We start from the raw sequence: 11,961 nt of genomic DNA on the forward strand, positions 1-11,961 counted from the left end.
TCATAATCATACTTTGACATCTTAAAATGATAAATCCCTTAGTCTTTGTTTCAAGTGAGAATGCTGTGTTCCAACCTTTCATGTTCTCAGCTTGTTAATTAAGTCATTCAAAATGCCTTTAATGGGTGAAAGACAAAAGGTTCAACATGGAATTGATTTGAGCCACTACTTAATTTTTCAGGGGAAAATTCAGGTTAAAAAAAAAATGTCCTGACAATTTTTGAAGCTCAAGAGACCCTCATAACCTAAAGCAAACTGGGTAAACTACATATTTTTAAGTGAGTTGAATGATCTGTTAATCACAGTGCATTGGTTAAACTGATGGACTTAGTCACTTTCAAAAAATCTCAATATCCACCTTAACCCATGATTTTCTGATCCAACATTTTCAAGAAGCAGACCGTAGACCCATCCATTATTGACATGACCCAAAAATTCCAAGAGCCAAGCTCACTATTCTCAGAACTTCTCTCTCTGATTTTAACAATACCCCAGAATTTGACACCCGTTCTGTCAAAAACCTAATTGAAATTTAAACCAACATCCCCATCTGCAAACTTCCTGACCCTGAGTCACAGGAACATCAGGAACTGGAATGCTACATTCAACGCCGCAAACATTTTCCACAAGTGAACAGATTGTGGATGATCTGCACCTTAACACATCAAGGCAGCTCTGGGGCATGGGGAGTAACACTAAGTAGGCTCGAGGGGAGGAGAAAGCAAGGCATCAAGGTGGGTCCTGGGAGCAGACAAGATGTTCTGGATAAATGAGGGGCATTGAATTTTGATACAACAGGCTAGAGTTTATACAATTAATGGTAGGGCTTCGGGCAGTGTTGTGGAACACAGGGACCGGGGGGGTCAAGTACTTTGAAGTTCGCGTCACATAGGGACAAAGTGGTTGAAAAGGTATTTAACATGCTTGCCTCCATTGCTCAGTCCTTTAAAGTATAGAAGTTGGGAAGTCACGTTGAAGTTGACTAGGATGTTGTTGAGGCTTTTTCTGAGTACTGTGTCCGGTTTTGGTCTCCCAGTTGTAGGGAGGATATTACTAAGCTAGAGAGGGTTTAGAAGAGATTTACCAGGATGTTAAGAGTTGTGGTAAGTTCGAGTTATAAAAGAAAGGCTGGGGCTTTTTGCACTGGAGCATAACAGGTTGAGAGGTGATCTTATAGAAGTTTACAAAACCATGAGGGGTATTCACAGAGCTAATGGTAGGTGTCTTTTCCAAGGGTGGGGGATTTCAAGACTTGGAGGCATATTTTTAAGGTGAGAAAAGAGATTTTTAAAAAACATGTGGGGCAATTTTCATTTTACAGAGGATGGTTTGCACGTGAAATGAACTTCCTACCGAAATGGTGGATGTGGGCAAATTACAACGTTTAAAATACTTTTAACTGAGAACATACGTAGGAAATGTTTGGAGTGAAATGGGCCAGGAGAAGGCTAGTCGGATGAGTTTAGGTTGGGATCATGTTCAACATGAGCTGGTTGGACTGTTTCTGCGCTGTATGGCTCGATGTCAAGGTGGTTCCTGGACAGGGGGAGCAATATGTCAAAGAGTACTTTTAGATGGGTCTTAACCCAGACCAGCCAGCCAGCCCAGAGATATGGACTTACCACAACAAAGTACCCCTCACCTGAAGACAGGTGTATGGGAGGGGGTGGGAGCACAGAATACACATTGGAGGCACATGAGGGAGACAGCACAAGACAGAGGCATATGGAGGAGATGGTACATTAGGAGGTATTAGAGGTATGAGAAGAGTTATACAAAAATTTGATTTCCAAAAGAATACATGAAATGAAGCAGGTATGAGGGGTATATGGGGAGGATATATAAGATAGCATATATAAGGAAAGTACTTTTGATGAGGGGTATATGGAGGGAAGTAAATGAAGAGTTGTGTACTGGAGGGAAAGTTGTATATGGAGAGGGTGTATGAGGTGGAAGGTATGAAGACAGGATTTTTGATAAGAGGTAGATGGGGGAAGATGGGAGGAACTGTAGGTGTGTACAAGGGGTCAAAAATCTTTTTCAAGGGGCATAGAGGCAAAGTAAATGAAGGGTAACATACAGGAGAACACTGGTATATGGGGAGGGTATGCAATGTAGGGTATACAGGGAAAGGATTTTTGATGGGGGTATATGGGGGAAGCAAATGAAGAATGATGTTAACGGGAGAGTGGGTGGTGTACACTGGGAGGGAGGGAGGGAGGGAGGGAGGTGTACGTGGAAGGTATGAGGACTCATGGAGCATACAGGAGAGTATTTTGAAGTGGGGTGATGTAGTGGAGGTATACAAATATAGGGACAAGGATTTTGAAGGAAGTCATACTCTCACTGTCATTGTTATTATACACAATCTGGTAAACCGGAAATGAAACCAGGTTAAATATTAACAAACCTCCTCCCCACACATACACAATCCTGAAGAAAAGGGGAGGCACAAGTCCCCAGTTCAGCAGCTTCTGAGGTTAAATAATAAAACGGAAGAGGACAAACCAGCAAAACAGCCCATCGGCTCCGGCCACTTACCTCCCCAGATTCCCAGTTTGAGCTGGGACTTGTCCAGATTCTCCACATAATCGCCCAGGCCCCGGTTGAGGAGCTCAGCCACCAGCGCCTCAAACACCATGGCACCCCTGGTATCTGTCAGTCACGTGGTGAACAGCCCGGACTCTAACGCTAACTGCCCGACAGCGCCCCCTCTGCACCGGAGGGTTTCAAACAACACCAGCGCCTGGAGCACGGGCTCCACTCCCAGTCAGTGCAGAGCTGACATCCCTGATACGTGCCCCGTATGGACAGACACACCCTCTGTTAACTATCGTTGCAGGTTGAAGTCTGCTCACTCTCCCTGTCTAAACACATTCTGCACAGTCATACAGAATAGAAACAGACCTTTCAGTCCAACCGGTCCACCCCAACCAGATATCCCAATCTGAAATGGCCCCATTTAGCCCATATCCCTCCTAAACCCTTCCTATTCATATACCACCAAAATGCCTTTTAAATGTTGTCATCAAATCCGCCTTCATCACTTAGTGCACAGATTAAGCACTGTCCTCCTTGTGTACACATATTTCTCATGTATACACTGTAGTCTTGTGTTTACTTGTGTGTTGCTGCGGAATACATAAAAACCTAAAGAACTGCAGACGCTGTAAATCAGAAACAAACGAACACTTCTGAGGATGGGTCACCCGACCTGAAATATCAACACTGATTTCTCTCCACAGATGCTGCCAGACAGCTGAGTTTTTCCAGCACTTTCTGTTTTTGGTGCTGCAGTATGCAGACTGCACAATTTCCCTTTGTACACACACACTCCCTGTATATCCAAGTGCTGCAATGCACCGACTGCGCAGTCTTCCCATATACGTGTTATATCTCTATATAAGACTGTCACAGTGTGCTCACTGCTCACTCGTGCTATAAAATATGATAAAACAGAGGAGCAGAAGTAGCTTACTCAGCACATTAAGTCTGGTCCACATTCATTGAGATCATGGCTAATCTGATAATCCTCAACTCCAATCTCCTGTCTTTCCCCCATGACCCATGATTCATCTTTTGACTACAAATTTTTCAATCGAGTCTTGAATTTATTCTATTCGTTTACAGGGTATGGACATTGCTGGCTAAACCAAGATTTATTGTCTGTTCTTGAAAAGTTGATGGTGAACTCCTTTCTTGAACCACTGCAAATCATGTGCTGGAGGTGTATCTACAATGCCATTATGGAGGGAATTCCTGGATTTGACCCAATGACACAGAAGGAGTGGCGATACATTTCCAATTCAGGATAGTGTTTGGCTTGGATGGAACTTGGAGGTCGTGGTGTTCATGTGTATCTGCTGCCTTTGTCCTTCTAGATGGCAGTGGTCATGGGTTTGGAAGCTGCTGCCCAAGGAACCATGGTGAATTTCTGCAGTGCACCTTGTAGATGGTACACACTGCTGCTACTCAGTATTGGTGGTAAAGGGAGTTTTAACGTAATTTGATTTATTATTATTACAAGTACCTAGGTTCAGTGAAAAGTTTGTTTTGCATGCAGTATTCTGTCCAAAGTGCCTTAGGATAATAGAACAGAGCAAAGAACACAACGTTATGGCTGTAGAGAAGGTACACATCGAGCAAGATTAACATTAAATTTGAAATTTGAGAGGTCCATTCAAAAGTCTAATTACAACAGGATAGAAGCTGTTCTTGAACCTATTTATACGTGTGTTTAAGCTTTTGTATCTTCTGCCTGATGGAAGAGGTTGGAAGAGATTATAAGCGGGGAGGGAGGGGTCTTTGATTATGCTTGTTGCTTTCTCAAGATAGCAGGGAGTACAGATGAAGTCAATGGATGGAAGGCTAGTTTGTGTGACAGACGGGGCTGTGTTCACAACTCTCTGTAGTTTCTTGCAGTGTTTGGAACAGCAGTTGCCAAACCACACTGTAATATGTCCAGAAGGAATGCTTTCTATGGTGAATACATAAAAATTGCTAAGAGTCATTGTGGACATGCTAAATTTCCTTAGCCTCCTCAGGAAGTAGAGACATTGCTGCTTTTTCTTGACTTTTGTGTTGACTTGGGCAGACGAAGACAGATTGTTGGTGATCATCACTCCCAGGATCTTGACACTCTCGACCATCTCCACCTTAGCACCATTGATGCAGACAGGGATGGGCCCTCCACTCTACTCGCTGAAGTCAATGACCAGCTCCTTCATTTTGCTGATGTTGATGGAGAGATTTCCAAGATAATAAAATGTGAGGCTGGATGAACACAGCAGGCCAAGCAGCGTCTCAGGAGCACAAAAGCTGACGTTTCGGCCCTAGACCCTTCATCAGAGAGGGGGATGGGGTGAGGGAACTGGAATAAATAGCGAGAGAGGGGGAGGCGGACCGAAGATGGAGAGTAAAGAAGATAGGTGGAGAGAGTATAGGTGGGGAGGTAGGGAGGGGATAGGTCAGTCCGGGGAAGACGGACAGGTCAAGGAGGTGGGATGAGGTTAGTAGGTAGCTGGGGGTGCGGCTTGGGGTGGGAGGAAGGGATGGGTGAGAGGAAGAACCGGTTAGGGAGGCAGAGACAGGTTGGACTGGTTTTGGGATGCAGTGGGTGGGGGGAAGAGCTGGGCTGGTTGTGTGGTGCAGTGGTGGGAGGGGACAAACTGGGCTGGACATCCCTCTTCCGCACCTACACAGACCCCAAACCCCACCTCTTCCTCCGGTACATTGATGACTGTATCGGCGCCGCCTCTTGCTCCCCAGAGGAGCTCGAACAGTTCATCCACTTCACCAACACCTTCCACCCCAACCTTCAGTTCTCCTGGGCCATCTCCAGCACATCCCTCACCTTGCTGGACCTCTCAGTCTCTATCTCAGGCAACCAGCTTGTAACTGATGTCCATTTCAAGCCCACCGACTCCCACAGCTACCTAGAATACACCTCCTCCCACCCACCCTCCTGCAAAAATTCCATCCCCTATTCCCAATTCCTCCACCTCCGCCGCATCTGCTCCCATGATAAGACATTCCACTCCCGCACATCCCAGATGTCCAAGTTCTTCAAGGGCCGCAACTTTCCCCCAACAGTGATCGAGAACGCCCTTGACCGCGTCTCCCGTATTTCCCGCAACACATCCCTCACACCCCGCCCCCGCCACAACCGCCCAAAGAGGATCCCCATCGTTCTCACACACCACCCTACCAACCTCCGGATACAACGCATCATCCTCCGACACTTCCGCCGTTTACAATCTGACCCCACCACCCAAGACATTTTTCCATCCCCACCCCTGTCTGCTTTCCAGAGAAACCACTCTCTCCGTGACTCCCTTATTCGCTCCACACTGCCCTCCAACCCCACCACACCCGGCACCTTCCACTGCAACCGCAGGAAATGCCACACTTGCCCCCACACCTCCTCCCTCACCCCTATCCCAGGCCCCAAGATGACATTCCACATTAAGCAGAGGTTCACCTGCACATCTGCCAATGTGGTATACTGCATCCACTGTACCCGGTGTGGCTTCCTCTACATTGGGGAAACCAAGCGGAGGCTTGGAGACCGCTTTGCAGAACACCTCCGCTCAGTTCGCAACAAACAACTGCACCTCCCAGTCGCAAACCATTTCCACTCCCCCTCCCATTCTTTAGATGACATGTCCGTCATGGGCCTCCTGCAGTGCCACAATGATGCCACCTGAAGGTTGCAGGAACAGCAACTCATATTCCGCCTGGGAACGCTGCAGCCTAATGGTATCAATGTGGACTTCACCAGTTTCAAAATCTCCCCTTCCCCCATCTACCTACTAACCTCATCCCACCTCCTTGACCTGTCCGTCTTCCCTGGACTGACCTATCCCCTCCCTACCTCCCCACCTACACTCTCTCCACCTATCTTCTTTTCTCTCCATCTTCGGTCCGCCCCCCCCTCTCTCCCTATTTATTCCAGAACCCTCACCCCATCCCCCTCTCTGATGAAGGGTCTAGGCCCGAAACGTCAGCTTTTGTGCTCCCGAGATGCTGCTTGGCCTGCTGTGTTCATCCAGCCTCACATTTTATTATCTTGGAATTCTCCAGCATCTGCAGTTCCCATTATCTTTGATGGAGAGATTGTTGTCTTTACCTCATGTTGCTAAGCACACTATCTCTTTCCTGTATTCTGTCTTATTTGAGATCCACCCTACAACAGTGGTGTTGTCAGCAAACTTGTAAATGGAACTGGGGTGGAATTTGGCCACACAGTTGTGCGTGTATATGGAGTACTGGGCTGAGTATGCAGCCTTGCAGGGCACTAGTGTTGAGAATTATGATGGAGGAGGCGTGGTTGCCTGTTCTTACTGATTACGGTCTATGGGTCAGAAAGTCAAGGATCCAGTTACAGAGGAGGGAGCCGGAACCTAGGACACGAGATGAGTTGTTTGGAATCATAGGGTTGAAAGTGGAACTGTAGTCAATAAGTAGGAACCGAACGTAGGTATCCTTGTTATCCAGATGTTCCAGGGATGAGTAAGGGGCAGAGAGATAGTGTCCACTGTGGACCTCTTTCACCAGCAGGTGAATTTGCAAAGGATCAAGGCAATTTAGTAGGCTGGAGTTGATGTGAGCCATGAGTAACCTCTTGAAGCACTTCAGAAGGAAGGTGGTAATCACTGGGTGGCAATCATTGAGGCTTGCTGCATGATTTTTCTTTTGTACTGGGAGAATGTGGCAGCTTCAGGTCATAGTAAGGAGAGGTTAAAGGTGTCTGTGAATGCTCCCACCAACTTGTCCATGCTGGATCTGAGTGCACAGCTGGGACCTCCATCTGGGCCAGTTGCTTTCAGTGGGTTCACCCTCAAGAAAGCCAAAGTAATGTCTGCGATGGTGACCTTGGGTACAGGTACAGCTGAGACACTTGGGTTAAGTGATATCATTTCATTGACCTTCTGTTCAAAGCAAGCATAGAATGCATTAAGTTCATTGGGTAGGGATGTCCTATTGCCCAAAATTCTGTTCAAATTCGCTTTGAAGCTCATTATGTCATTTAGGCCTTGCCACAAACAACAGGTGTCTGTGTGGTTGGTCTGGGTCTCAAGCTTAGTTTTGCATTGCCTCTTGGCGTCTCTGCTGGCCTTGCAAACATCATGCTGGATTTCCTGCATAAGTCAGGGTTGCCCAACCTGTACACCTCAGACCTGGACTTTGGTGAGGAGCGGATCTCCCAGTTCACCCTTGGTTTCTGGTTGGGGAACATTTGAATTAACTTCTTCTATACACAGTCTTCTCCACACATATTAATGAAGTCTGTGAGGGTAGTGACATACCCATTTAGGTTGAATGTGAGCTCTTGACTATGGCCCAGACCATTGACTATGAAGCTGTCCTTCTGTAGAAGCCCTTCTGTTGTCTCAAATTGACACTGCATTCCGTTCTGTACTTCACACTTCAATTTCTGCTTGCAAGCTGGGAAGAGGAGAATAACGTTGTATTTGATTTTCCAAAATGCAGATGGGGGATGAAGCAGTAGGCATCTTTGATGGCTGCCCAGCTATGGTCGAGGATGTTTAGATCGCTGGTGAGACCGGAGATGTGTTTATGGTATTATGGCAGCTCGTTCTTGTGGTTGGCCTGGTTGAAGTCACCAGCTATGAAGAGCAAGGCCTCGGGGTATTCTGTTTATAGCATCATATACTTTGACAAGTGCCCTCTGCACTCCTGCATACACTTGGGATGTAGACTGCTCTCAGGGTAGTGGAGGCAAATTCACATGGTAGTAGTAGGGAAGACACTTAATGAAAGGCATTCTCGGTCCGGGGAGCAGTAACTCATCAGGTAGCCACATCTGAGCACCAGGAAGTGTTGATTAGGAGGCACACCCCACAACCCCTCACTTTGTCTGATGATGCTGAGCCATCCATTTGGTGAACTGCGAAACCCTCTGGTTGTAAGGCATAGGCAGGAATGAGCCATATCTCTGTAAAACAGACCACTCAGCAATGTTTCCATTCCCTTTGGAAGGTAAGTCTAGCTTTCAGGTCATCCAGCTGGTTTTTCAAAGGTTTGGACATTTGTCAGGAATATTGTGGGGATGGAGGACTTCAAATGCCATTTCTTTCAGTCTCAGCTGAAGTCCAGCATATCCCCCACATTTCCTGGGTAGGTGTGTACTCCTAGTCAATCTCAGGCTTCACTGAGAGAAGACTACGGTTTCAAGAGGTAAGTGCATGCTCCTGCTGGGGTTCTGGGCACCAGTCGGACCTTAAGCATTCTGGGTGGGGGAGGGGGGGTCTTGTAGCCACTTGGATCAGGTCTCTTCAAGATGGGTGACCATGTTCCACATTATATTTGTGGATATGGTACCACTGAAGCGAGTTGCTTTGTCCTGGACGGTGTCAAGCTTCTTGAGTGTTGTTGAAGGTGCACTTATCCAGGAAAGTGGCAGCATCGTATCCCTCATTTATGTCTTGTAGTCAGCAGATAGGTTTTAGTGAGTCAGGAGTTGATTTGGTCTCTGCATGATTCCTAATCTCTGGCCTGTCCTTGGAGCCACTGCTTTGATGTGGCGAATCCAGTTCACTTTCTGGTCAGTGGTAACCCTCAAGATATTGCTCGTGGTAATGCCACTGAAAGTTAAGGAGCCACGTTGGTTTCTCTCTTCGACAACAACAAAAACAGAAGTTGCTGGAAAAGCTCAGCAGGGCTGGCAGCGTCTGTGAAAAAAGAAGTCAGAGTTCACATTTCAGATCCAGTGCCGCTTCTGTTTTTGTTCCTCATTTACAGCATCTGCAGTGCTTAGTTTTTTTGTGGTTTCTCTCTTGTTGGAGGTGGCCGTTGCCTGGCACTGTGCAACATGAATGTGACTTGTCAGTTGTCAGCTCAAACCTGGATACTGTCCAGGTCTTGCTATACTGGAACATGTACGGTTTCAATATCTGAGGAGTAACAATTAGAGCTAAACATTGTACAATAATCAAAGGATATTTCTACTGATGACTTTATGATGGAGGGATAACCATTGACAAATTAACTGAAGGTGGCTACTTAACAACACGTCCTCCACAGCTCTCCACGGTTAAGAATTTCATGAACTCACTACCTTTAGGGAGAAGAAATTCCCCCCCACTCACTTTCTCCTTACTCTGAGGTTATGCCCTTTAACCTCTGCTCCCTTGGGAATTTTTATCTCCGAGATCATTTATTGCTTCATCAATCAATAATTGTCATGTACATTGGGAAAACTGGCAGTGGTGGCCAACAGAAGGGGTTACTGCAGAAAATACAGAGGCATGGGATTGAGGGCGATTTAGCAGTTTGGATCAGAAATTGGCTAGCTGTAAGAAGACAAAGGGTGGTGGTTGATGGGAAATGTTCATCCTGGAGTTCAGTTACTGGTGGTGTACCACAAGGATCTGTTCTGGGGACACTACTGTTTGTCATTTTTATGAATGACCTGGATGAGGGCGTAGAAGGATGGGTTAGAAAATTTGCGGATGACACTAAAGTTGGTGAAGTTGTGGATAGTGCGGAAGGGTGTTGCAGGTTACAGAGGGACATAGATAAGCTGCTGAGCTGGGCTGAGAGGTGGAAAATGGAGTTTAATGTGGAAAAATGTGAGGTGATTCACTTTGGAAGGAGTAACAGGAATACAGAGTACTGGGCTAATGGTAAGAGTCTTGGTAGTGTGGATGAGCACAGAGATCTCGGGGTCCATGTGCATAGATCCCTGAAAGTTGCCACCCAGGTTGATAGAGTTGTTAAGAAGGCATACGGTGTGTCAGGTTTTATTGGTAGAGGGATTGAGTTTCGGAGCCATGAGGTCATATTGCAGCTGTACAAAACTCTGGTGCAGCCGCCCTTGGAGTATTGGGTACAGTTCTGGTCGCCGCATTATAGGAAGGATGTGGAAGCATTGGAAAGGGCGCAGAGGACATTTACCATGATATTGTCTGGTATGGAGGGAAGGACTTATGAGGAACGGCTCAGGAACTTGAGGCTGTTTCCATTACAGAGAAGAAGATTAAGAGGCGAGTTAATAGAGACATACAAGATGATCAGAGGATTAGATAGGGTGGACAGTGAGAGCCTTTTTCCTTGGAGGGTGATGGCTAGCACGAGGGGGCATAGCTTTAAATTGAGGGGTGATAGATATAGGATAGATGTCAGAGGTAGGTTCTTTACTCAGAGAGTAGTAAGGGCGAGGAATGCCCTGCCTGCAACAGTAGAAGCCTCGCCAACTTTAAGGGCATTTAAATGATCATTGGATAAACATATGGATGATAATGAAATAGTGTAGGTTAGATGGGCTTCAGATGGGTTTCACAGGTCAGCGCAACATTGAGGGCCGAAGGGCTTGTACTGCGCCATAATGTTCAATGTTCTGTGATTCAGAGCGTGTATTTGGGGCAGATTCCTGGAACAATATGTAGTAGATCCAGCAGCTATTGTCCATCCTGTAATTGCCCAGTTGCTCACATTGCTGTGAGTCTAGAGTTACATGTAAGCCAAGTGGTAAGGACAGCAGATTGCCTTCTCCAAAGCACATTGGTAAACCAACATTTTTTTACAAAAATTAAATGGCAACTAGCTTTTTCCAATTCCACGGATTTAAATTTCACCATCTGCCATGGCGGGATTTGAACATGTCTCTTCCAGAGCACTAGCCTGAGGTGCTGGATTATTAGCCCAGTGACATTACCACAATGTCACCACCTCATTCATTAGTCAGAAGGAAAACAGAAAGGAAAGAGAGGGTTCGATTCCAAGCTAGAAATAGAAAACAAGGAAAATATTTAATGTTTAACTTTAAAGGTTTCTATAACAATACAATGGACTTGTGGTATTATTGCTGGACTATTAATCCACAAACTCAACTAATATCTCAGGCACAAAAACAGAAATCACTTGGAAAACTCAGCAGGTTGGGCAGCATCTGTGGAGAAAAAGTAGTGTTAACATTTTGTGTCTCGTGATCTTTCTTCAGGATTGCTTTTGTTTCTGATTTCCAGCATCTTTTCGTTGAACATCTCAGGAGCGTAAGTTTGAATCCCGCCATGGGAGATGGTGAAATTGAATTCAGTTTTTAAAAAATTCTGGAATTAAGTATCTGCCGATGACCATTGTTGGAAAACCCATCTCGTTCACTAGGGAGGGAAATCAGGTCCTTCAGGGAGGGAAATCTGCCATCTTCACCTGGTCTGGCCTACATGTCTGGCCTCCAGCCTTTCAGCAATGTGGTTGACTCTTAACTGCCCTGTGAAATGACCTTGCAAGCTTCTCAATTCAAGGGCCATTAGAGATGAGCAATAACTGCTGGCTAGCAGCTAGCCAGTAATCCCCTTGTCCGACAGGTGAATTAAACATAAACTACATGCTTGTGTATGGTTCAATCATATCAACTGCTGCTTTTCTGGGCTGGCGAGGTTGCATGGAAATGTGAGAATGGGGTAATCACATCATTAAAATAATCCTCATTTCATT

At 46.0% G+C, this 11,961-nt stretch overlaps 1 protein-coding gene across 5 annotated transcripts in view; it reads right to left on the reverse strand.

The window, feature by feature from the left end:
* vps13c (vacuolar protein sorting 13 homolog C) overlaps positions 1-2,672 on the reverse strand; it is a 275,727-nt gene extending 273,055 nt beyond the window's left edge. For all 5 annotated transcript variants that reach the window (XM_048520896.1, XM_048520895.1, XM_048520894.1 and 2 more), the window contains exon 1: positions 2,542-2,672. In XM_048520896.1, the coding sequence (XP_048376853.1) occupies positions 2,542-2,641 (100 nt within the window). In that variant the 5' untranslated portion in view covers positions 2,642-2,672. The remainder of the gene's footprint in view (positions 1-2,541) is intronic.
* Between the last annotated feature and the right edge of the window lie 9,289 nt (positions 2,673-11,961).

The sequence above is a fragment of the Stegostoma tigrinum genome, chromosome 36, assembly GCF_030684315.1.
Source record: "Stegostoma tigrinum isolate sSteTig4 chromosome 36, sSteTig4.hap1, whole genome shotgun sequence".
In the NCBI taxonomy this organism is placed as follows: Eukaryota; Metazoa; Chordata; class Chondrichthyes; order Orectolobiformes; family Stegostomatidae; genus Stegostoma; species Stegostoma tigrinum.